Source organism: Condylura cristata, unplaced genomic scaffold, assembly GCF_000260355.1.
Source record: "Condylura cristata isolate star-nosed mole 26May11 unplaced genomic scaffold, ConCri1.0 scaffold00018, whole genome shotgun sequence".
Lineage (NCBI taxonomy): Eukaryota > Metazoa > Chordata > Mammalia > Eulipotyphla > Talpidae > Condylura > Condylura cristata.
Genome location: NW_004567119.1, coordinates 10420085 through 10447785, shown reverse-complemented (window position 1 = coordinate 10447785; position 27701 = coordinate 10420085). Strand labels below are relative to the sequence as shown.

Genomic DNA, 27701 nt, shown 5'->3' with positions numbered 1-27701 from the left:
AACTCATGAGGAAGTGGCTTTTAGATTCTCAGTGCGGTGCTTTAACCCGCTGTGCCACCAGGGAGGGCCCCCAAATTGTGATTTTTAGGAAAATTTCAATTTTTAGAAAGAGTAAAGTGTAAATAAATGAATGCTAGATAGGTGACTAAGTACTTCAGTTCTCAAATTATAAAACCCAAATATAGCCATCCCCTGTAAAAAAATGGCTTAAATGTTTATCAACTGATTAATGGATAAAAAAAATGCTATATATCCATTAATAATATTTTTTTCTTAGTAAAGAAAAACAATACAGTACCCCTAAATGGTACAGCAGAAATGGCCCTTAAAAACATTGTCCTAAGTGAAAGTAACAGGCTTAAAAAGTTCTATGGACTCTGTGATTACATTTATAAAAATGCTTAAATTATATAAATTTGTAGAGGAAAAGAGTCAACTATTCAGTATCAGGCAACATTAAAGGGTGTTGTTATCGATAGTTTTTATTTATTTATTTTTCTTCTCCGTTCAATCACATTTGGGGGTCTTCCTGGTGGCACAGGGGTTAAGTACTCAGCATGAAGCTGTCTGCAGCCACTACAGCACAAGTTTGATCCCTTATCAGGGAGCTAACTCATATTGCACAATATCCCTCTCCTGTCTCACCTGCTGCTTCCCTCAGCAGTGTATTTCAGTAGATCTGTCTGCTATGCTCACTGCTCTGTCTCTGGTGAATCCTTTCACTACCCTCTCCTCCTCTAACCCTCCCACTGCTATATCTCTGGCCTACACCCCAGCTCTTCTATGCATAAGTAAGTAAATCTTTTTAAAAAAGGCACATTTGGAGTCACTGATGATATTACATTGAGCATATGCTTTGTCAAAGTAAATGATATCTAGAAGTATGTGAACAAATTTATTATTAACTAAAAATAATCCTTACATTTGAATGGCATTATGGTGTTGGAGCAATTTCACATACTCCATTTTACTTTATTCCTTACAACTGTTCTATACAGTATGCTGAACAAGTTAGAATTATTTTACTTAAGATAATGGATGTCCAGATGATAAATGATTCACATGGTGGTCTTAGACCTAGTAGGTGGTAGATATAAGGTAATTGATTTTACATACTGACATAGAAATGAAGCCAAAATATTCTTATAGGATATTCAGACATTTTAAAGACTAGTGGCTTCTAATATCACTCTGAAGCTTAAGCTATTCCTTGTCTTAACGAATTAGCTATAAACTTAATTTTAAGGCATCTTTCTGCAAAGGTAAATTTGACTCAGTTCATTGAGTCAAATACTTTAGAAATATTGGAAATGTTAAAAAAAATTATGCATTCTTATAACCCTTAGGCTTTTCATAGAATTACAATACTAATAAAAATGCTCTTTACCCATCACTTACAATTTGACTTATTTTAAACTTGGTCAAACTTAAGATGTTCCAAGTAAAAGCAAAGGCATTGACCTAACTTCTTTGTATTTTGAGAAATCCATTACATGTTTGTTTTCAAGGAAGGATGGGAAAATGGGAAAGACTGATAATGATATGGGATTTCTTTTTTTTGGGAAATAAACATAAAGTAGATTAAAATTCACAAATACATATGGTGATGTTTGTACAGCTCTGTAAGTATAATACAAACTGTTAAATAATATACTTAAAGCAGGTGAATTTTATGGTATATAGATAATAAAAAAAACCTTATAATACAAAGTCATATAAAAAGCTTTTTATTCTTTGTCCTTCTGGACATTTTTTATGCAGAATTAAATGTTTTCAACTCATTGCTTTGAAGAGTCTTTATTTTGTTGTTTTACTGAGCACTATTATATTTTAGTTCCCATTATTTTACTGATTGTAAAGAATAGTTATTTCTTACACTTGTTTCACTGATCTATTCCTATTCTGCAATTTAAATTTAAATCTTGGAATTTCTCCTGTCCTTTTAATATGGTTTTCTCTGTCTGTAACACAATACCTGCCTTGGAATAAGCACACAGAATTTTTGGTTAGTTGAATATCTAAATTCACTGACATCCAAGCTCATCAGACCCAATTTCATATCTTAAGTTTCTAATCCAAGCTTTTTGTTGTTGTTGTTGTTCCAGAGTTGCATTGCTTATTTCTTATGGGACAGATCTTCTCATCTTTGCTGTAGATCCAGGACATGATTATTATTATTTTTTTTTTATTAAAAAGTTTATTTTTACATCATTTTTCACAATTTTTTTTCCATCTCAATTGTAATCCCCACGGGTTTCCCATCACCAAATCACCCCTGTGCCACCACCATAGTCCCGTGCATTTCCCTCCCTCCCCCTCCCCCGTTTTTGATCCCATTCCCCACTCCACCCCCACATAATGTCTCTGGTTTATGGTTGTTCATTATTTTTGTTATTTTCTCGCCTGGTCCATTATACTCCTGCTATGAGTGAAACCATCCGGTATTTTTCTTTCTCTTTCTGGCTTATCTCACTAAGCATGATCTTTTCTAGCTCCATCCAAGTTGCTGCAAAAGACATGTGTTTCTCTTTTTTGGTTGCTGAGTAATATTCCATTGTATATATGTACCACATCTTTCTAATCCAGTCATCTACTTTTGGGCATTTGGGCTGCTTCCATGTTTTTCCAATTGTAAATAAAGCAGCAATAAACATGGGGGTACAAGTATCTTTTTCAATCAGTGTTTTTGTGTCTTTTGGGTAGATACCTAGGAGTGGGATTGCTGGGTCGTAGGGAAGCTCCATGTTTAGCAGTTTGAGGAACCTCCAAACAGTTTTCCATAGTGGTTGTACTAGTTTGCATTCCCACCAGCAATGCAGGAGAGTTCCTTTTTCTCCACATCCTCGCCAACATTTGTTGTTGCTAGTTGTTTGAAGATGTGCCATTCTCACTGGGGTGAGGTGGTATCTCATTGTGGTTTTAATTTGCATCTCCCTTATTACGAGTGATGTTGAACATTTTTTCATATGCCTGTTGGCCATCTGCATTTCCTCTTTGGAGAAGTGTGTTTTTAGCTCTACTGCCCATTTTTTGATGGGGTTGTTTACTTCATTTTTGTTGAGTTTCATCAGTTCTCCGTATATTTTTGTGATCAGTCCTTTATCGCTACTTTTGTGTGAGAAAATGTTTTCCCAATTAGTGATCTTTCTGTTTGTTTATAGTAATGCAGGACATGATTATTTTTCCAAAGAACACCTGCTTTATTTCAATTAAATAGTATCTTGATGACACTTCCATGTCACAAACCTGAATTTTATTCTCTTTACTAGCTCCTTTAACTTCCCATCCCATATGTAGTTTCTCTTCTACTTCAAAAATGTCTCTCCAGTCTTAACTTCTGGGCTCCAACCCCACTGCCTTCTTTTGAATTGCTGACATGTAACATACAAGACTGATTGTATCATTTCTATATTGAGAAACTTTGGTTGTCTCTCTGTTGATTATAAGGTGTACAGCTTGCTGACTGCATGAGACCTTTTGAAATCCGGTTCTAAACTTATTTTCCTACTTAACTTTTGACACTGTGTAACTGCATCAATAGGATGCTTTTTCAGGAACTTTCTTGGATAAGAAAGCCTTTTTATGATGTCTCCATTCTTTGACTTTATTATTTTCCTTGCTTATAATTACTTTTCTGTTTTTCTTGGAAACTCCTATTTTATTGTTTAAATTTATTTTAAGAAGACATCCTGTTCGTTCTTTGATAGATTACTAAGTGTCTGCATGACTCCAATGATACTTCTTGGTCACTGAATTAGACAGACACAAATCCTTGCCCTCATGGAACTTAAAAATAAACCTTCATTCAAATCTTAATGAAATCTTCAGTCCTCCCAGACAGGGTTAATTAGTGCTTTGCTTATAGTATTAATAGTTCCAATAATATTTTCTATAGGAAATGTCATGTGAAAAGCTCATTGGCCTTGAAGGCCATAGGCTCTTATTTTTTTAGTGTCAGAGGGTAAGAGTGAGTATCTTCATGTTTAAAATGAGAATAACAGTATATAATGATGGCATTGTTGGTGTGAGACCTGGTAATTATGTGTATATAAGACCTGATTTCATGTGTAGAATATCCTAATGGAATGTATGCTATCTGTTGTACTGTTGCATTACTTTTGATATTTGTTAACTATATTTGTTTGATATTTGTTACCTTTTTCCCTGATTTTAAACAAAATTCTCAACTGAGCCTAGCATAATGCATTTGTGTGTACAAAGATCTGGTACATAATTGGCATTCAAAAATACTTCATGTGTTATTTACTTCTTGATTAGATATTTTTGGGAAATATATCTACCTAAATAGTATGCCTGCTCAGGTGATTTTTAGGGCTTCTACAATCCAAAAATGTCTTTTCATTTGTTTTTAAGGAATATTTACTTATGCGTAAAAGAACTGGGATATAGGTCCAATGTGCAGAGGGTAAGATTTACCAGAGATTGAGTGAGGAGCAGAACAGGTGGGTCTCCTGAAATATAATTATAGGGAAGTAGGGAGAGACAGGAGAGGTCTGCTGTGCCATATATGGGTAAGCTCCCTGGCCAGGGATCTAACTCAGGTGATATCACAGAGACTTAATCTCTAGGTCACCAGAGAGACCCTGATTTTTGTGTGTGCTTTCATTTTGTTCAAGTTTTATCTCATGCTGAAGTAATGCTGAGTTTCATTTTCTTATTATTTTGCTTACTCCCTGTTAACAAGCTCAGTGAAAAAAGAGAGTGAAAAGGCTTACAGCACTCACAGCATCAAAGAAAAGCTTGGGACCACTTCTTGAATAGTTGTGTTGTAAAATTGTGTTTTTGTAACATTGTGAAAGTAATGATTGAAGATGGATATCTATATGTCTCTAAAAGGAAATAAAGAATAAACTGAAATCGTACAGTCAGTAGCTTATAACTCCATAAAATATTATTTGATATAATTAAACAGCATATACACTGCTCTCATGACTCAATATAATATAAAGATTCCTTTCAGGCCTCAGTAAAGAAGGACTTCTGAGATAAAATGAATTGCAACTAGAGCAGATTATGCAAAATTAAATAAGCCATCAGGAAAAAGAGAAGTACTGGGTGATTTACTCCTATTTTGTAATATAGAGAAATAAAACATGGGGACAGTCAAAACCACACCGAAAACAAACCCTAGAAATCAGACTGTAAAATTGAGAATACCAGAGGGGAAAAAGGAAGGCAGTGACTTAAAAGGGGTATAGAGCCCAGTGAACTGTGGTGGAGGACTGTGGATCTCTTTGTGGTAGGTGTGGTGTGGTGACATATTTAAAGAGGTGTGAACCTGTACCTCTGAGCCTTATAGTGTTAACTGTCAACCGCTACCTCAATTAAAAATACAATGGAATTGTGCTTTAGAAGATGTCTCCTTTGTTGTAATTCGTAAAATTGAATTTTTTTCCTTTCATTAAGACAGCACAGTGCATAGATCACTGCAATATGATTTATTGTTGGCACTTGGTAAACCCAAGTTTTATGTAATATTCTTCCTATCTGCATGAAGGCATGGTAGATTTCAGTTTGTGAGATAAGAGACTCTTTTATATTGTATGATACTTGAACATTATTTCACCAAGATTTATGCAGAAAGTGAAACCCTTGTAGAACTTAAGCACTTTTATCTTCTAGCTGACAGTGCACTGAAAATGTTATTTCTTTTCAAAGGCTACCATTTATTTAAATTGGTGCTTATGTTTAGGATGAATTTTTAATCTCAAGATATGGAAATAAAAACTAGCTAGATAACAGGAGTTAGAAAACCAGATAATATAAAGATTTTAAAACAAAATACAAAACATTTTGCTGAAATCAATTTCTAGGATTTAGAACTGTTCTCTAGTCAGAAGAATTTATTACTTCTTTTAAGGTCATCAAGATTTATCAGGTGTTGTCACAAGAATGTGGGTAAGATGGAAGGTGGAAAATTTTTCTAATCCAATTGCATTGTGACAGTTTTTCTTTTTAAAACTTGCATACTTTTATTGATGCAGATCCCTGTTATATTAAAATGAAGCCAAAAGCAATGACATGACAAATATGCCTAAATCTGATTAATGTGATAATCGGTGTCAGTACATTTAAGTTATAGAATAATTGAGATATATAGCTACCACTGATATTGGTAATTAACATCAGTTTATTTTAATAGAATAACATTGGGAAAGTAGTCTACCTTAATAAAGTAGTATTATGAACTTAATGACTTGGATGAAATTTTAATGTTTCTATTGTGTTTTATTATTTTATTCTGTGTTTTGAATTTTGCCTGTTTTTTTGACAACCTTACCTCTTACCAGACTTTATCAGGAAAATACTGTGGACTGCTTTTAGTAGCATGTGAAGGGCCTTGTTCTGTTTTCTATCCCCCAAATTATATTTAACTCAAGGAGAGAAATGAAGGAGCCTGAACCTTGTATGGAGAAGGGAAAGAGGATGTTCTCATAGTGCCCTGCAGTCCTCATAGGTATTCATATAGCACTGCAAAATGTATGCTGAGCAACTCCAGAGTGCCACATTACATTCTGATGTTAACAGTGCCCTCTAACTATTGTATTTAATACACCTCTGTTCTACCACATATATTATTTTAAATTATTATTTTCACATCTGTCTTGCCCGTGACATTGGTAATAATATCTTACTAATTATTGTGTCTGAGAAAACCTGATTTTTTGGGAAAGATTTATTTATTCATATAGAACTGGGGTACAAGCCAGAGGTGCAGGGGCGGGGAGAGGCTTCGCCAGAGACAGAGTGGAGAGCAGAACAGGAAGATCGATGAAATACACTGCTGAGGGGAGCAGCGGGCAGGTCAGGAGAAGTCTGCCGCGTCATGTGGGTCACCCCCAGAGCTGGGGACTGAACTCTCACTGAAGTGGCTGTGGCCAGCCTGCAGTGCGGCATCCTAAACTGTTGTGTCACCTGGGAGGGCCCGAAAACCTGAATTTTAAAGACTCGTAACTAATTGGTGCAGTTAACCCAGTATTACCTCAGTTAGAAATAAACAAAAAAGTAAAATTTAAAAAGAAAAAAATAAAAACATAATTTGGATGTGAAAAATAGCAGTTTATACTAAATAAACTTATAGTTGTATATTTAACTACTAGAAGGATGGTGTGCATCCTACTTTGTCTTTTAATTCTTTAGCCTTTACATTTTAATTCATTTATTCTTATTTAATTATTTTTATTCTTTTCTCATCTTCATCTAATCACTCTTGACAGTGGGCCCTAGTTTATTTCCTCCTAAGGTTATTTCAACGATCTATTCAATTCTGTTTTTTATAGAATAAAACATATGCTTTTTCTTAAAAGCCATTATTTTATATCTGTGATATAGTATAGCAATATGTTAAAGATGTGTGTATGCAAATACATAAAGGTGAAAGTTATTTTAAAAGTCTAAAGATAATTAGAAGGCCTTAAGCTTACATTGAAAGACAGTTGGATTTTATTATAATTTTAATCTCAGACTTTGAACTTACACCCAAGAAAAGGGGTAAATCATTAGGAAGAAAAGTTAGAACTTTTAAATGCAGTGTCTGTCATTCATGACTTTTCCAAGACACAAGTATCTAGTACTAGATATGTACTCATATGGGACCTTATTACAGAACCTTTCATAAAGGTTTTACTTCCAGATCTTATAGGACCTGAATTTACATTATAAATTTAGGGGATTTTGGTTTTGGATACCTTGCTTTTAATTATTAGTGAGAATGAGTATAGGTGCATCTTGTAATAACATCACTTTTGATAGACACAGATGCATGGAGGTGTAGGTGTGTAGTAAGTGATTTCTCATGGTTTCTGTGCTTGTGTTTAGTCAGCAGTCTGTTTCTGAATAAAATGAAGTCTTAATTTTTCTAGGCATACCATTTGAATACTGTAAAACTATGCAATAACCTATTGTGATTTCTAGCCTTATTGGAAGATACTTGGATAGATACATCAAATTTGCCAGTTTCTTATACTCTTTCCTTTAGAAGGGTCTTTTAAGGAGAAGGCGGCAATGTTTCTTAAATGAGAGTGCAATCTTTATGTGAATGATCAAAACTTAAAGTTGATGACTAAGAGTTACGCTTTATCCTTTCTAATAACACTGCTCTAAAATGACAAGGTTTACCTCATTTTTCAAGTGAGAGTTTTATAGCAAGAGTGCATACATAATATTAGAGGGAGTGAAGTTGACAAAACATTGGATTTTAAGCTTTTAGATTTGGTAGGATTTTAAATTTGTTACTGTGTAAATAATTTTAAACATGCTAATAGTTACCCTGACCTCTATGAATGAATATGGCTTCTTTTTTCCAATGAACATGTATTATTCTCACCATCAGAAAATTGGATGATAAATGCTATTTGTTCAAATGAGGCTAATAGCTATTTAGTTATCAGTGTATTATTTGATCAGCTGAAACAATGCTTTATATAGCAAAACTTTCAAAAAATGTTTTGAAAATATTAGTCTCTAGGTAGTTTTATACTCCATTCTGTGTATGTGATCTGAAACTAGTGGTATTTGCTTTTCCTTTAGATTAGATTGTTAAACAGGAGGTGGACTGAATTGAGATGATAGTTCAGGACATAACCTCAGTACATTGTAAAACTTATTATATTGACATATAATAAAATTCTTTATTCTATCTGAATTGTATCTTTTTTAAAAATTTCTGGTAAAGTATTTGCAGAAATAGATAGGGTAAGTGAAACAGTTGTTTTTCTTAGTTCCTAATGTTTTGGTGCTTTGTTTCAGCTAAATATCTTCATTGTGAATATTTTGTTAGTGTTACAGAACACAGAAGTATCTTTCTGCTTCCTTGTTCTTACAGATACCATTTTTGAGCTAGTTAATAATTTGTGAATGATTTTGTAATTTCTGTGGTTTTTTACTGTCTGACAAAAATTATTGTGTACATACTTTAGTAGCCATTGATTTTGGCTTCATTCTTGATAGTGTACTGGATTCATTTGTTAGTAATCATTATTTGTTAGTAATAATTTACTTAACACATCTTATAATTTTAATTGTTATCAAGAAGAATGGCATAGTTTAACTTGACTCAAAATTCAGAAGGATGGTTGAATGACAAATTAATAATTTACCACCTTTGCATAATACTGAAGCATAGAATCCTAGAAGGATTGATGACAGAAAAGGTTAACAAATTTTAGCAGCTTTCATTAGCTTTACATCGTCATATGTTTGTGGTGCTGACTGAAATAGGCTTTGTAGGAGATCTCAGTCTAGGGAACTAATTACTTGTGCCGATTGCCGCACTGATGAATAGACCCTCTTTGTATCATCCCCCTGAAGACGAGGAGCAGCCTGTGATTCACGACTGCATCCTGGCTGATATTTGATAATAATTTTAGCAGATAAATGTAGGTAGGCAGAATGATGAAGTGCCTATCCAGGCTCCATGACTATCAAAGCCATGCACATAGCCATCTGTGTTCCGCCCTCCCCTCTCACCTAAGCAGAATTTTATTTTATTAATTGAGTTCCAACAACTGTTGTGTTTTGCTTTTGTCATTCTGTAGGGATTTCTTCTTTATTTTAAAATTATATCATGATATTTTTCAGATGTGGATAACAATAAAAGTAGAATAAAAGAGCTTAACAATTTTTCTTTTTGAGGACTACAATTCTTACACACTTTTGTATTCCTTTAGATTATATTTATGCATGGTCATAATCTAAACAGGAATCTTTGATGTTGCCACTCTTCAGCCTTTTCAGAAAAGAGCAATGAATTCCTATTGTTTTTTAAGAAAATAATGTAGTATTGTTTACAGTTTTATTGAAATAAGTTTTAATTGATAAATACTTGCTTGCAAAACTAATTTTAGAAGGTAGCGTCTTTAAAACATCAACATAAGTATACCTTGTACATGAGTATTTTGGGGATTGTCAAGGCTACTGATTTGTCAAAGCTGACAGGTACAATTTTATTAGCTCATGAAATACAAGTGAAATTTAATTTTGTTTATTCATCCCTTGCAGAACTTTTAATTATGAATTGCTTTTTATTGTATTATTACAACTTACTGGTTTTCATGGTGTGTACCTTTAGTGAATAAATTCTGCAGAGATATTTTTTAACTATAACTGGAAAGCTGCATATTAGTATTTTTCTGACATATTAATTTCCACCATGTTAGATCATGATTAGTTAACAAGAGAGAAAGCTGACATTTATATTTTGCCTTATAAAGAGATCTATATAATTGTGGAAAATATAGTAGAACTTAAATTGTGTGAACCCTTAAAAAATACATTTCCAAAAGTATGCTTTCGATATAGCAATTATTACACATCATATAGCATGCAGTTTTTAATTAAATATAAAGGAGACTACATAAAACAGAAATCCAATCTGATTTGCTTGAAAATAGATTGCTATTTCAGTCTATAGGAATGGTTTATTTAAAAACAGTAAATGGAAAAGAAATGCATTTTCTTGTGTTGTTCTAAGCCTCAGGGGCTAAATGTAATGAATATTTTAAGAGATTATTTTAATTAAATTCCTGCACATCTAAACAGTAATATTTTATTATCACATACATAACCATGTAACTGAGATATTCATTAAAGTTAACACTTTCTGGACCAAGAATTCATGGTATGATTTACTGACCTTGTGCAAAAAGGCACAAATTAGGAAGAAAAATGAAGGGGGACAGACTTTGATTAATATAGGTAATGCTATACCATATTTATAATAGCCTTTTCCCTATTCTGGTTTATAAATGCAGCCACAGAGAAAGGTGCCCTGCTGAGGCTGAAATGAGGCTGAAATCAGAGCACATGCCACAAGAGTGTGGGGAAACTGATCACACTGTCAGCAATTCATTTCAAAATGATGTATTTAGTGCTCATTTCACCTTCCAAGAAAAAGGAAAAGGAGTTCCTTAGACTGGAAGGTGATATTGTTATTTTCAAGGACATACCTAAGTTAAAGATTGCAGAAAGGGCAGTGTGAGATGGAGGGAGAATTAAGAGGAAGGGGAGGGGGAAAAAAAGGCAGAGCAAACAAGGAGAGCTTTATGCAGAAATTCAGTGCTACCATGCTGTTTGATAATTGCTAACACATGTGGCTTCTCTGTTTCATTGTAGTCGTCCTCGTGAGTTCTGGCGCCTTGACTACTGGGAAGATGACTTGCGGCGCCGGCGACGATTTGTGCGTAACCCTCTAGGATCGACACATCCTGAAGCGACACTAAAAACAGCCGTGGAACATGGTCAGTGTGTAAACCACTCCTTGCTAGTAGCAGCAGGTACAGCACTTGGTAATGAAGAGCATAACTTCATTATTACAAGATACTGTCAAATGGTCGGACATCACATTTCATAATTATGTACCCAGAACTAAAAGTTAGATTTCTTATAGTTAGTGCGGGTCCTATTGAATTATGGTGTCAACTGTATTTATTAATTCATTACATAAGCAAACCTTACTTAACGTAGACCCTTTGTTTCAGGGTAGGAAGGTAAAATATTTCTCCTTTTAAATGACACACTCAGCTTTTAGTACATTAATCCAGGACAATACATAAACTCATGAAAATCAGAAAGAGACTTTACAAACTAAATAGTTCTGCTGTGGGTGTAGATGGTTTTCCTTCAACCCTGATATTTTAGCATGAGATTATGAAATGGAAGAGATGGTAATAAATGTCCTAGTGCCTGATACTTTCTTGATTTGTAGATGGTTGTGATAGATTACTCTTGGAAAAAGAGAATAGACATTATTTTCATATGTTCTTGTTCTGTAGCATCTTGTTATCATGTTTAACAAAACATTTTTCCTTTTTAGAGATACTGCATATTGCTATGATTCAGTTTAGTTAGAAGTTTGACAAGCAAATTGAAAAACTGAAAGTCCTTTGAATTTGATAATATATTTGCTTTAATCATAGAATTTCACGTATTATTTTATAATTTTAGAAAGTCAACGAAGATACATTGCCTAAGGGGGAAAATGCTGTTCTACACACAAAGATTATTTTCATGTTATAAAATATAAATTGATTCTTTTAATAGGAAGAATGGTTTTAATTTCTCTTATTCAGGTTATTAATTTAATATAGCAGCTTAGTCTTATAGCATGCAGTATACAAAATAAACATTAACTTGCCTTCAGTAAGGACATTAAGAATTTATATGAAATGTCTATGATCTTAGGTTTGGCCTCAGTCAGGCAGTTTAACCTCTTGCACTCAGCCTTTAGAACCATTTCTGGAAGAAAATGTCCACAATATGTCATCAGATATAACACCAAATGTGACATCAGTCCTTTAAAATAAATGATCATTCAGAGAATAGTCAATAACAAAGTGATCTAAAAGCAATAATAGTCTCAGGGCCCTACATCTTCAACTACAGAAGGTGGAGAAGGAGAAACAAGATGTAGAATTAATTATGCCATTTTTGCCTTTAAGGTTTATGTGCTTTTTACCTGATGTTCGAGATTTCAGAGTTACATATTTTTTATTTTGGGTTTTTTGTTTTTTGGGTTTTTTTTTGGCTAATTACCCTTTTGTTGAAAGAACAAAAAACCCAACCTTTTTATAATTTTATCCTTTAGATTCAGATACCATCATGATGAGCACTTAAAACTGAAATTTAATAATTAATTTAAATTTATGCCTCATCATTTACATTGAGTTGTGATATCTATGAGTGATAAAAATACTTTTACAAAAAAATTTTTTATCTGAAAAGAGGGGACTTGTTTTCTAGCATTATATATTGGTAAACTGATAATCCTTTATCCTGAGAGAGATATTAGTAAATTAATGCAAAATTTGTGGCATCTATTTAATCAGAACTTATTTAAAATCATATAAAACTGTTTTGTTATAGGATTCTTCATTTTTACTTTATTGCATGACTTTATCTTAAAAAAGCTCTTGTTAACTTTTTTAATGGCAAAAGCATGCTATGATATTTGATTAAAAAGAAATACAGGAACAGTGTTTACTGATACTGAAGACCTTTAATATCTACTATAGATTTAGATTGGACTCTAGTTACTCTAAATAGTAATTGAAAAGTCACCATAATATTAAATTAGTTATGTGTTATTATCACTTCTAAATTTGGAGAGAAATAAAGTTGAACATTTATATAATTCTCTCGTATTTGGTCATGTTTTACACTAACTTTATAAGGGTTAATATTTTAAAAACTGGAAGATTAAAAAACCTTAAATCTGAAATGGTATGTTTTTAAAAACTAAACAAATGTGTAGAAGATGTGTCAGTAGTCTTATAATTAAAGAGATGTATCAGATTTATTATATTGTTTTTTTAAAAAGACTCAAAGTCCAAGTCATGATAATTTGTATATATTTTTATTTTAATATTTTAATAAATATTCTGGAAATCACATATATTACACTATGGTATTGTTTGATATCAGTGTGATTTTTGCTAATGCATTATATAAGTGAAGAACTTACCATTTCAATGTTTTATTAAATAAAGTATCTTTTAGTTTTGATATTGTGTTAATTAGAAATCTGTTAAAGTAGGACCATTAAAGAAGGTAATGTATATAAGCATATTAAAAATCAAGTATCCAAGACAAAACAGTTTATATGATCAATAAAGGAGTTGAAATTACAGAATTTTATTATGGATAAATAATCAGTGTTGAATTTGTTTAAAAATGGTGTTATTGAGGAGGCTTTATCAGTCTTGTACTGTCTTATGACTTCTCACCTTTATTTATAATTGATTTGACTAAGGCGACATGAAATCATGAAATTTTGAAAATGCAGAATCTTAAGACATCATAAACTATATTATCATTATCAAAGGAAGACATCTAAATAGAAATGCTGTTGTAGATTTGTTATGTATTTTAGTTTTAAGAGCCATCTTTTTCAAAGATTGATTTGATTTGAAGGAAAGCCTCTGGTGTGAAGGTGGCAGAGTAAATACCTGAAGAGTGATGTTCTCTGTTCTAGCGATCAATACTAGCCCCATGACTCTACTTCTGGCTACCTTCTAGTTAAAAACAAATTTTTTAATTCTGACAATTTAATTGCCCTGCCCAAGTTCACATTAACTTGCTTGGGGAAAAGGGCTTTAGGTAATTTTTCAAAGAGAGACCCTCCAAAGTGGTTATTTATAAAAGTCATTTTGTAATGGGAGATTTCTTTAACTTTGCAGAAACTGAGTCACATTTTTAAATTAAAGTTATTACTTCCTCTTATGATTATCTTTTATGGAAATTAGCAGCAAAAAGCAGAAGTGGATATTTGATTCCTGAGGGCATTTTTCTTTCATATTTAAAGTGTATTAGAAATAAGTCATAATGATTGGTAACATTCTCCTAGTACATGAGAATCAAGCTTGTCATTTTTTTACTATCAAAGCATTTGAGATCTGGAAAGTACCTAAGGCTAATGTCTAAGTTTATTCTTTGCAGATAAGGAAACTGAGGAGATAAAAGGCTCACATGATTCTTGGTAGATATGGACTAAAATACCAGGTTAACTGATGACTAGTCAGATTGTTAATGTTATGCTGTAGTGTGTTCTAAAATTCATTGTTAAATACAGCAGGAAATTTATAGTCAAACTGAAAACATTTTGAATGATAGAAAAGTTGGTTTTAACTGAAATACTGAAATATTTTAGCAGTAGGACCCTATTGAATTCAAGGCTTTTATTTTACAGAAAATGTACCTGCTAATAGAAATGTATGAGGAAGATTTAATATAGTTTAAAATTGTAAGCAGATGGAATGATCTAAGTAACTCATCTGGTTTTCTAGGGATGACAGACCATGTAAAGATTTTAAATCATGCCGTTCTCTCCTAGCTTCAATAATGTCAGATTCTACTGCTTTTTTACTATCAGCACGTATTGTGTTCTCTAATACTTTGGGGGAACTCATGATCATTAGGCGATGAACTTGACTTGTTCTCCTAATCATCCTATTTTATAGATTCACTAATACTTCTAGAGTAAATTTTCTTGACTTGGAGCCCTTTGGGAATAATATAAACTAGAAAGGACACTAGTCATGTTTAAAATATTCTGTATGTGTACTGTTTAGAATATATGGCTATAGTATACACTTCACATCATAATAATTGGGTACTCATATTTATTTTATGCACATGTAAAGTTACTTGGTAATTTTAGTAGTTTTTATTTTTTTTCCTAGTGACGTTTCTAGCCATTGGCACAATAGATTTTTAAAAGAGGGTTTATATAACATAGGAAGAATAATTTTCTGTGTTCTTTTTCTATTTTAATTTTACTTACCCATCTGTGGTGGATAGATAAAGTAACTCATGCCCAGGACAAACTCTGCAGATTTTGAACTTTACATTTTGAGGAGCAGTTTCTCTCTGAGCCTTCCCATTGCTCTTAGCTTTAATCAGTTGGACGTCCTGTTTCAAAAAAAGCCTTTTGACACATTTCTCCACTTTTATGTAACAGTTGTACTTTGGTTATTACATTAGGGTAAATATTAAACCAGAATAAAAAGTGAGATGAGATGAAGGCAATCTGCTACTAGTCATGTGAAAAATTAATTAGTTACCATGTTTGGTAATAATTTCATTAACCATGAAAGGTATTAGTCAAGCTTTAAAACTTAAAAGTATTCTGACTTCTTCAATTAAACATTTATTGTAGTGTAGAATATCCTCATGAATATAGTAACATAGTTGGTATTTCTTTGAATGTTTGAATATAACAAATGAAAGGTAAAAATATACTTTTCCCAGATAAAAACATTATAATTATCTTTTATTTTATGCTTGGGACTGTTTTGTTCTAATTTAAAAAAAAAAAAAAAAAGAAAAGTTCTGTAGCAGCAAGCTATTAGACCACTGAGAATTGAACACCAGCGCATGTGGTGTGTATTAGAGTACTGTTGGTAATTTTACTGCTGCTAACTTAAAATCCTCAAGGGGGAGTTAATTACAGGAAAACCATTCTAAATATCAGTAAGCTGCATATTTTCCATGACAAGAGGTTTTTCAGTCGAGGTCGAACAATTCCAGAATCTGAGCTTGTAAAAATAAGTAAATAAATAAATTAAAGTGGGTGTTTGTGTGTGTCCAGGACACTTAGAGTATTTCAAAAAATTTTCATAAAATTTTCTTTAACTCAAATGTTACTGTGTTTAAATGTGTCAGCATAGTGAGAATATATTTAAAAATTTCTAAATTCCAGCTGGAATGGAGAGCAAATTATTTTTAGTGATCATTAAATTTTTTTGTTTACTGAGCTATTTTTAACCATCATATATTATCACTAGCTGCTCACATTTTTTGGTAACTCTTGCCAATTAAAGAATCCTACCCCTCCCCCCAGTATAAAATAAAAATAATGAGCAAGGTGACAAATTTAATTGTTTCTGATGTGTTTGGCAGATGCTCATCAAACTTGGAAGTGAATACCTTTTAGGATATACTCTGAAAAAACAAAATAATTAGCAAACTAGTTAGTAAATTGCTTATATTTATACTTGGTTTGTGGTTATTTTTGTTTTCTGTGGCAATAGTGGTTCAGAACGCAGATTCTGTTACCACATTGTGTGGATTTAAATTCAGACTCAATTTCTTACTAGCTGGTTTACCTTGAGCAAATTAATGTGAATCTATCTGAGTCTGTTTACTCAATCTGGAAAGGAGAAATTACCTAAGGTTTATGAGAATTAAATGAGTTAAATATGTAAAAATGCTTTGAGCACTCCCTCGTACTTGAGAAGTGCTGTTTAATATCAGCATTATTATTTTTTCTGCTTTGAAAAAGAGACTGTAAATTCAGGAAATGAGGAGACTAACGTACTGACTAAAGTTTAACAAGCAGTTGTTAATATCTTACAGTTCGTTCATAAGAAAATACAGTTTGTAACTCCTCTTGTATTAGTGACCAATTTATTTTTAATAAAATTGATAGTAAATTGGAAAAGATCTTGTTTGGACTAAAGGGAGTGTTTATGATTTCAAAGTAAGGAAATACAAATACTTGAATCATTAACAATGGTATAATAACTTAGACTGCAGTTAGACTAAAAATTAGCAGTATTAGTAGTCTATTTAAAACGAGACATTTTAATTAGACACTTTAATTTTTTCCAAATACTTTACTAAGACCTTCCTATGTATGAAGCATGCTATACTATTTGTAACTAAAATAAAATAGTATTTGTTTTTCCATAGAGGGTATTCAAAATTCAATATAGAAAACTTCTTTACTTGACTTTTTTGTGTAATAGAAAACCCCATTTGTTTAGAAGTACCCATAATTATTGTATATAAATGAGACATGTAGTGAATATATAATAAATGATAGAATTGTTTGCTTTTAACATTATCTAGAACCATGACTGTTAAAATGATAGAAGTTTTGATTTATAGAGTTGGCTAGGTGACATAGATGTCTAACTATTCTGGATGGATTACACAGGTATGTGTTGCAAACTGAGTGCTTCTTACACTTTTTCATTTGAGGCCTCATGTCTAGATACAAACTGCAGAGGAGCAGAAAACCTCTGTCATATTTCCACATCAGCAGCTGTTGTCTTCCTGGGTCAGGTGTTAGCCGCAAACCAGTAATGTCAGAATTACAGCAAGATTTCCAATCTTTGCATCATATGATACTATTTTTTTCAAAATAAAGTAGAGCTTATATATTCCATCCTTTTAAAAAATCACAATCCAGAAGTTACTATCTGATTTTGTGCTTTTCTTAAAGTGAAAGCTGCTCAAAGGGAAGGTTTAAGGTTGAAGTCAGAATTTTCAGTTTTACTACCTTGTTTTTTCAGCTGTACCTCTCTATTCACTGTGGCCCTGGCCGACTGCAGATGCCCACCGCACTGCTTCTGTGTGCCCTCGGTCTGTTGTGCCCTTCCCCTCCGTCCTTCCCTTCCTGGCTTCTTTGTCACAGTGTCTGAGAGTCTTGTGCTGCTACTCTCCACAGGCCACTCTGATTGCAGGCAGCAAGGCTCTATGCCCAGATGCCTCTTTAGCCCGGGCTTTCTGTTATGTTTGCCCCCTGCGTGTCTTAGCTCTTTAGTTTAAACACAGGGAGGAGGTCGTTTTTGAGCTTCCACTTAGTTTCCACAGTGCCTTGTTCTTGGATATTTGTATAAGGGCTGAAGTGTGGGTTCAGGTGTGAGGTGTGGGCAAGGACCATGTAAAGGAAAGTGGGAGGAAGGAGTGATGAGCAAGAGAATGTGTTCTTTTAAGAACTGCTCTGACTTTATTACAGTCAGATATTGCTTAAATATTTGCTTTAAATCCTCATTGCCTGTGAATGTTCTCTCTTAGCCCTGTCCCTTCTTACTTCTAGAATTCTTTTCCACAGTCACCCTCTAAGCAACATTTCAAAAAAATTGTCAGTATCATGTTCTCAGGCACAAATTTGTCTTCTTCCATAGGGCTAAGCAGGTGTTGTTTCCAAAACTAAGTTCTGACTTTTTCTATTAATGAATTTCTAAGAATTGCTGCTTTGAACCCGCTCCTACCCTAACTATAAGTAAATAAATGGTTTGGTGAGTGGTACAAGGGTCAGATTTAATGGGATTAGGGTGCTTGTTCAGGGTAACATTAGACTAGGCTTGGGGAATTGCATTTGTCAGAAGGAGTGTGTGTGTCACCCCAGGCCCTCTCCCCTCCTTGGATAACTCCGTGTAAAATGACTGACCATCTTCAGCCACCCGTCCTTACCTCAGTTCCCTCCCCTCTGCCAAAGTATTCTTCCTGAGATGATGGACAGCTTTGTTTCCTTTTCATTTCAGCTGCAGATGAAGATATCCTTGCTAAAGGGAAACAGTCCATCAAGAGTCAGGCTTTAGGAAATCAGAACTCAGAAAACGAGATCCTTCTGGAAGTTGACGACGATACTCTGTCATCCGTGGATGAGAAAGATTTAGAGAACCTCACTGGTAAACTCAGTGTTTCTGTAGACATTTCAACTAGCTCTGGGCCAATAAGCATCTAATTATTTACTTTTTCAGTGTGATCGCTAGGACTATGAAGTTTACACTCACAATTACATAAAGGTTGTTTTTGTTTTTCCAAATATTTTCTTCCTCAGCTTCAACACTGTTTGCCCTTTGTTGTTTTATTTAGTCTTTTTATCCCACCCATATTTTTCTTTTATGAATAATTTGCAATGAAAACAAAAAAAGTGTTTAAAAGCAACAACAACAAAACAAAATTGCTTCACCTGGCCCATGGGGTTACCTAATCTCTATAAAATGAGAGCTGTAGTAAAATCCTCCAATTGTTTTGTAAATAAAGCTTGGAGGCAGATGAACTATTTGCTTTGATATACAGGTCTTGGTGAACATGCTGGGTATACACTAAGTCTCTCAAAAAAACCATTTCAAGAAAGCTATGGCTTTTCACAGGATTCACATATTTTACCTGATGTAGGAATTTTGATTTGTACTCTGCAGGTTCTCAGTTTTACTTCCCTTATGGGAAAAATTCTCTTGTTTAGTCTGAAAATTTAGTCATTCATTAAATGCCTTTTTTTCTCTAATGCTTGGCTCTGTCCTTCAAGGAGGGAAGTCTGAAAAATTCTGTAACTTTTGTAGGTGAAAATTGTGCAGTCTTCCATTTGGATCATTTTAATTTAAGAGAAAAAAGTATAAAAATACTTTTTATTTATTTAGGACATTTCTGCAACCTATACTAACTTGCAGTGAATGATAATGAAAAAGCAAGATTAGAAGATGGTATCATCTCTGATAACTGTAACCTCTTTGTAAAGTAAAATTAAAATTAATTGGAACATACCACGATAGGATTAATGTGGCAATGGGAAAGTAAGGTGGGCACTGTTATTTCTAGTCTTTCCCTTCATATGCATTTACCTATTTCTTCCTCCCTTATTTCACTACTTTGTCACTACTAGTAATACATTCATACAGTAATAGAGGTGAAAGGGGAGTTTAATTATATAATCTTGACAAAGGCAATAGGATTAAGAAGTAATCCACACTAATAAAGTGGTGTGGGCTAGAAATGAAGTGGAAATTGTCAGGGGTCTTCCGCAGGACCTAGGCTGCCCTAGCTCCTGCAGCTGTCTGCTTACTCTGTAATTGAATGTCTGAGAGTGATTGAAAAAATGTTATTTCTTCTCAGGATTACATGCTAATGTACAGAGGGCAAAAGGAGACAGCAAAAGAACACATAGCTGCTTATTTCATCCATTTATAGGGATGAGCTTTGGGAAATCATTGCTGTTCTGCAGCTATCTGCTGCCCATCTGCAAACACAATGTATTTGTACATTGGGAATAGAGGGCAAAACCTGCTCTGATCTCCGCAGAGCATCCCTTCTATTGTCCCACTGGCACACATTAAGATTGATGCGAGATTAAGGACCAACGCCCTTCCAACAATTGATGGAAATGTCAATTCATCTGAAATTTGAAACACTTATTCACCCATTGATTACCTGAATAGGTGTACCGTGTTTATAGGCACTATATTAATTCAGAACTGTAAGTGCCAATCTTTCCTTGCTATTTTCTTCCCTGGTAGGAGTTGTACAATGAGGAAGTGACTCAGGGTTTCAAATTCATATTGTATCCATCTCTGTACTACACACACACACACACACACACACACACACACACACACACACGCACGTGCGCGCGCGCACAGAGTATAATTATTTTAGTCCTTTTTTTAGGTGTAGCTGTAATATACTTATGTTCTTTTCTCTGCAGTGAACCCATTGTTTTCAGTAGCTGGCTGATTTGTCTCTTTGATAAGCCCTGTGGAGATTTGATTATTCCAATAAAAATTCATTCACTTGGAAACCCACCCTCCAGCTGTTTACTCCCAGAGTCCCTGAACTACACTAATATTAGATTTGGAAGCATTGAACAATATTTAACAGTGGAAAGGCAGGCTTAGAAAAGAACTATTTTTACCTATCTTCATGGAGCAAAGTTCTTATCGAAGAGGTGTTGTGTTAAGTTTGGCACAAAAGCTGTATCAGAGAATATGTTTCTCACTTCACTAATAAGCTAGTGATGTTTTGTAATCTTGCCTCAGCCAAACTATAAGCTAACCTCTGGCCTTGGAAGCTTATTGAGTCTTCCTTGCTCCTGGTTGTTGTTCCATGTTGTTAAAGAGCCTGAGGCTTGTTTTCTAAATGGAATGTAGATGGGCTGACTTAGGCAGAGTCACTCTTACAGGAGAGTAGACTAAAGGTTTGCAGACTCCCTGGGAAATAATTGCATCCTAGTTTACTGGAATCATTAACTGCCTGTTATAAATCTTTCAGTATGAGAATCCTAACTTTGCGTTTTTAGAGCAATATTGGGGTCAACAGAATATATAAGTATAGAAAGAGTCGGCAGACGATGTGGTGCTGAGGGTGAGAGTTTTAAAATTAAATAAAATTTCTGATTGAAGCTATTTGATTTTTTTAAAAAATGTCACCCCGACGTGTACACCTTGTCTTTTCTTTTTGGCAGGTCCTGTTAGCCTGAGCACACCAGCCCAGCTTGTGGCCCCCTCTGTTGTGGTAAAGGGGACTCTTTCTGTTACTTCCTCCGAACTCTATTTCGAGGTGGATGAAGAAGATACTAACTTCAAGAAAATTGACCCCAAGGTGAGATGATGAGGGTCAGACTATTTAATTTTCATGGATTTCTTTTTCTTTCTTTCTTTTTTTTTTAATTGTGATGGGACAATTTGGGTAGCCTTGGGTAGCCTTGACATTGGTAAAATTTGACAAACTTGGTTTGAAATTTTTGCAGAATTGACTCTACCTCTATTTAAGGCAGCTCTCTTCTCTAGCTTATGATGCCCTTACCAGCTAGTTAGATTATTGAACTTCATTTAGATTCAAAAACAATTTCCACTTAATTGCATTTATTATTAGCTCATTCAAGCCTGGGGGAGAACCTCAGGGAATTTTGTCCATAAATATATTTTGCCTCAGAGGGTCCAGGCTGAATTAAGCTACAAGATTCAGTGAGATTGCGAGTGGAATTATTTTGTTTAGCCTTTATATTTTCTGGCTATAATACCAATATATCACTCTCCTTGCTTTGTCCTCATGACTTACTACTCTGTCATGCACGCAAACATGTTTTGTGTGTATATATGAGATACTTCTGTTTCCCATTACCTATAGGTGATTTTACAAGGCACTACATAATTTCCTATTCTTAAATGAAAAGGTAATTTCCCTTTTAAATGTATTTCTGATTACTTTTTGACCATGTCCACTTAATTTTACTAAGAGACATTTGTGGCACAACCATAAAGCCAGCATTAGGGTCATTTCACAAATGTGAATGGTAGAATTTCTTTTGCAAGGAAAGTCTTTTTTAAAATGAGCAAAATAAGCAACCTGTAGAAAGAGAAAGGGTTTAAAAATTGAGTAACTTAATTCACAGACTGACAGATTGTGTACGTGTGTTTGTACAAACCCATACATACTCTAAATTTATTGATAAGTTATGTGGTTTTATATTTGTGAATTATTAAATTTCAGTGATTTTAAAGTATATTAAGGTAGTTCTTAATGAAATGTTACAGTTTTATTATAGACTTAACCAACAAATAATCTCTTGTCTTAGGCATGTTTCTACCATTGTTTAAAATATTTACTTTTGTTAAGACAAGATTTTGTAAACTGTATGATAGAAAGTCTGTGATGGAATTGGCAGTTTTGTGCATGATAATTCACAATGAATAGAAAACTTTAATTCTGAAATTTCATCAACCAGAAAAATTTTCTTGTTTGTTCAATTTCTGAAAATATATTTCAATTTCTTTAAGAACAGAAGGTAATAAAAAATTACTTAAACTCTCTGATTTGTGGCAGCCAGTGAATTTGAGAAGTTGCAGTTACTTCAGGATATTCTATTATTCTTTTAGACATACACTGAAAAAATCTAAACTATGATTTAATTTAAAGGTATCTAATGAATTGTTCTGAATATTAGAACCTCTTCCAGTCTTTGTGGTTAGCCTATTTGTAATTATTTTCTCCTTTTGGGCTGGATAGGTTACAACTTCCATTTCTCTGTGATCTTATTCTGTGCAGCATCATTACATTAATTTCTTTCCCTGTTGCCTGTGCACTACAGGGATCTTTTAGCATAATTGCAGAAATTTGCTATACCATTTCAGATTGCCTCTATGTTACAGAAAAAAAAAAAAGGCCAATTTATATTAAGTTTTTCAACCAATTATTGGAAGAATTTTTTGGTATGTACTGGGGTGCTGTAAGGTTTTTTGAAGTTGAGGACACTTGTGTTGCTGCAGTGTTTTCTTTTTTTATTTGTCATACCTGCATTTAAATAGGAAGGAAAAAAGATGCTGAATTTGGGGAATTTTTGCTTCTTGATAAGACTTAAAAACATTTTTCCTAGGATAGTTGGAGGAAGACAGGTCTATCTTATGGTGTAAATGGTTTTGTGCGTGAAAAGCATGGTCAGTTTTTTTAAAGATAATATTTTAATTTTCTAAACTAACACTGTACCCTTAAATCATTTCTTTTAAATATAAACTCTTACTACTTGCTTTGACAATGTTCTTAAAAGTCAGAACATTTTCCCCCAGAGAGCAAATTCATTTGTATTATTTTAAAAAATTAGTAAATTTATCTCAACTACTTAGTATTATGGTGAATTTCTACATCTACAGGAAGACCAGAAAATGGTATAATGTAGGTTGAAAAGAGGAGAGAGAATTTCAGAACTGATATATAAAAGTTACTATTTCTAATACTGAGATATTTTCACTGGGAAATTTTTACCAGGGAATTTTACAACTTCAGCCTGTTTGATGAAGTGACCTAATATCAGGGCCTTGAGGTTTTTCATCCATGTTTACATGCTTTCCTAGGGCTTATCCCTCCATATGCTTCTTCCCTAGTCAAACTTCTTTATCTAATCTTTAAGATTTTCTGTTTGGAACATTTCCTTCAATATTTCTCATTCATGGATATCTCAATAAATTACTTTTTGAATTACTAATTCAAAAAGTAAGTTTTAAATGTTAAAGGGTAACATCTCACACATATTCTGTACCTGGGTCTTGTAATTATCATATCTACTGAAGTCTATAGTTATTTCCAACATAAAGAAGACAAACCAGTTCCTTTGGGATCCATTCAGATTTACTAATTATTTTATTGTTAGTCAGCTATTCATTTGTATAAAAGAGAAACCTTGTTAAAGTTGAAATAAGTAACTGGATTTTTACCTTCGAAAACCAGGAAGTGGAGGAATGAACACTTTTCCTACACGTAAATTCTCTAAACAGTAATGTTTCTTTGGTCATAAAAATGGTATCAAACTTTTTTGTTTAAATTACCTATAGGCAGGTTCAGGTTAATTCTGGGAATTTGATTAAAAATTGTCACGGCATTTTTATGGCATTTATGACATAGTTATGGCATTTATAACTAAGTCATTTTAAAAACTGAAGTAATTTATAAATCTGGATAATTCATATCAACATTTACTACAGGAAAATGAATATTGCTATAAGAATTTCATTCTTTTTTTGGACATATGATTGACTTAAATTTTTGTATTTAAAACTTGAAGAGGGTAAAAATTGAAGGAAAACTATCAGTTGCTGTGTTAACTTTGAAAAGGCCCATAAACATTTCCTATGTATTACAGACCCAGGGTAGGGGTTTTTGAATTATGGCATAGAGAACAAATCTATTTTTAATGTGAAATAATATTTTCTGTTTTGAATATTAGAACCAAAGTATGTTCCATACAAAATCTGTTCTTTTTCAGTCTTTCAATTTTTAACCTTACAATCTATAGAACATAGTTTATTACAATTAATATCTTATTTTTTCTAAGTATTTTAACAGGAACTTGTATGATTTAATCTGCTAAATGTACTGTATTTGGAAATGTTGTATTTGCAAATTACAGTTAAAATGGAACCTTGTTACATTAGTTCCTCAAGTTCACATCTTTACATTGTAAATTATAAATTTACAGTGCCTGCCTTCATTTAAGAACAATTCACAACCAGTCAATTACAATGTAAAGTAATATTTTATTACTGTTTTCAACAAGATTGCTTAGGGTGAGGGTAGAGGTGCAAGAGAGGGAGGGGCACGATCTGACATTGGCACTGAGATACACTTAACATCAGCAAAACTTTTTTTAAAGAGAAAATTTACATATAATTAAATACTTTTATCACTTTGTGACAACATTCAGGCAACCAAAAACAAAATGAAGTGAGAGAAAGAGAGAGAGAGAGAGAGAGAGAGAGAGAGAGAGAGAGAGAGAGAGAGAGAAGTGGGGGAAAGAAGGAAAAGGAGAGAGACCGCTGTACACTGATTGGAAAATGTACCTTGGGTTTCGTTTTGTGGTGGCAAAGCCCGATTGCTTCTTTTGTATGATCTTTTAAATTCACATTGTTTGGAAGAAAACGATCACTTTTGTGCAAGAATGTGATTTTGTTTGGTTAGTTGGTTTGCTCTCTCGTTGTCAGTTAACGAAGGTCTGCTTGTCCCTGTTTCTTTCAGGTAGCTTACATAAAAGTTTGTGTCTGGAGTTTCAGCCGTTTGTCGCTGAGTTGTGGTGTGCTGTGTGTGAGAGCATTCCCAACGGTGTCGCTTTTCAAGCAGTCCCCTGCACCCTATAGTTTGTCCAGGCTTTTGGGATTGGTGAGGATTTCCCTGGCCAATCTCCAGGTCTGCTTGGCAGCACTCTCCAGGGCCGAATGGGGCTTGCCCTGAAAAAGGTCGAGGTTGGGCAGAAAGTAGTGAGGGCAGCGGCGGCACTGCAGGCAGGAGATGAGCTGCAGCAGGATGCCATTGAGCCGGTCCCCGAGGCAAGCCTCATCCCAGTCTGTTTCCCGCGGGTGTTTCTCGCACTCATACAGCAGCAGCGTCTTCATGTGGTAGTTATTGAGTGGCTGGCCTGGCAGCTCCAGGTGGCGGTCCCGCAGCGTCTTCAGCACCGAGAGACATTTGTTTCGGCAGCCGCCCATCAGCAGGCGGTTCTCCGCCTCCCCGAACTGTAGCACCCAGGCATCGCTCTCCGCAGAGCTCTGTTTGCCGGTCAGTGAGTAGCACTCCTTGGAGAGCAAGTTGAACCCTTCCGCCTTGACCTCCGCCACTCGATTTGGGCCAGGCCAGGGGATGTGGGGCATAGGCCACTGGGCAGCACTGCGGGGCCAGATGCCGGTGCACTTGAACGCGGGTGTGATTTGCACCACGTAGCGCTCCCTGATGCGCAGTTTGACTTCGCTGGTGTCTGCGATCATCTTGACCACATCCCGATAACTGCACTTGTCCACCGCCTGAGCCACCAGCGTCTGGAAACGCGAACGGATCTTGCGTGCAGAGAGGTAGCCCGACGCTGTGATGAACTCGACCCAGAGAGACATGCTCCGCTTCCGCCCGTCGCTCAGTTTGAGCACCGCGCAACCCGGCAGCGAGCCGTCGTCCACGAAGTTGAAGACGCCCATCTGGTTTAGGTAGAGCACCACCTCGAACTCTGTGGGCGAGATGACTTCCAGTCCCTCGTAGCGGGCATCGATCTCGCTCAGGGAGCTGATGAAGCGAGGCTCCTGCACCTCCACTTCCTTTAGCACGTCCGAGACCACCTTACAGACCTCTCGGATGGTCTTGGCGATGGCTGCCTTCCGCGCTTGGCACCGCTCGGTGTAGTATTTATTGAGCTGGTAAACCAGCTTGGCCTGAGCGGCAATCATATTGGGGCACAGGTCCGGGCTATACACCGGCGTCTCGCAGTACGTTGAGGGATCCAAGGCTCAGGCGCTGGTGGTGGCCCTGCGGCTTGCGGAAGAGTGAGTGCGCTCCCCTCAGCCCCACTTTCGCCCTTGCTTTCCACCTGGGCTAACCCGCTGATGCTACAGCCGGTGTCCTTCGCCCGCTTGGCAAACCTTTTGCCTTCTCTAGAAAACAGGGCAAGTAAGTGATCTTTGAAAAAGAAAGGTAGTTGCTGAGACTTTTTCCGCGTTTTCTTGAAGAGTAAAATAGAGATGTGCGAGCAGGAGAAATGCGTGGGAGGGGGTGGGAAGAGAGGGTGAGAGAGAAAAATTCAGGTTACCCCGAGAAGTCTGCATCCGAGATTGCCCAGGCGTCTGGAAATGTCTTTTAATTTCCAAAATAAATTTAAAAATCAAAGCGAAACATTCAGCCTTTCTTTCTTAAACTTTGTTCCCACGCTGACTTCTTCACTGACTTCTTCGCTCAGCTTGGTGAGTGCCTTTCTCCTCACCCTCCCCCAAATGGAAGGTGAAGGATGTAATTAATGTCCTGAGAGCAGTGAAGTGCAACTCCGGAGGCCGGAGGCCGGCGCAGCACCCTTGGAGGTTCGCAGAATCCTGGCGGCGGGCGCTCAGCGTGCTCGTCTTGTCTTTTCTCAGGGGTCCTGTTGTAGAGGTTTTCTTCTCCTATTGGAGGCGTTGTTTGGACTGGGTTTATTTATTTCCAGTGGATCCTTCTCTTCTCTAGGTGCAAACCGCTGGGAGTTGTTTGATACTCATTTCTGCTTCATAATTTATAATTTTGGCCCTTAAGCGATCTATTTTAGTTTGAAGAAGTCGCAGTTTGCCTTGCATCTGGAGTTTAGTTACAGTGATTCAGGGTTTTTCTTATTCTTCCCTTTAGGTTGCTTGTGCAGATTCCACTTTCGGAGTCCTCTCTCCCTCCTCCCCTCGTCTCAC

At 35.1% G+C, this 27701-nt stretch overlaps 2 protein-coding genes across 3 annotated transcripts in view; one reads left to right on the top strand and one right to left on the bottom strand.

The window, feature by feature from the left end:
* The window catches only part of LRBA (LPS-responsive vesicle trafficking, beach and anchor containing), a 497077-nt gene that overhangs the window by 250934 nt on the left and 218442 nt on the right, over positions 1 to 27701 (top strand). For both annotated transcript variants that reach the window (XM_004685322.2, XM_012726881.1), the window contains exons 37-39: positions 11134 to 11258; positions 18789 to 18935; positions 21488 to 21624. In XM_004685322.2, coding sequence (XP_004685379.1) covers positions 11134 to 11258; positions 18789 to 18935; positions 21488 to 21624 — 409 coding nt within the window. The remainder of the gene's footprint in view (positions 1 to 11133; positions 11259 to 18788; positions 18936 to 21487; positions 21625 to 27701) is intronic.
* On the bottom strand, positions 25064 to 27695 carry MAB21L2 (mab-21-like 2 (C. elegans)). Its single transcript, XM_012726883.1, has one exon. It carries the CDS (start codon positions 26721 to 26723, stop codon positions 25644 to 25646), a length of 1080 nt encoding a protein of 359 aa, XP_012582337.1. The 5' UTR covers positions 26724 to 27695; the 3' UTR covers positions 25064 to 25643.

What these genes read in the sequence shown, in the direction of transcription:
- MAB21L2 (XM_012726883.1), bottom strand. Translation starts at nt 26,723, where the DNA reads ATGATTGCCGCTCAGGCCAAGCTGGTTTACCAGCTCAATAAATACTAC.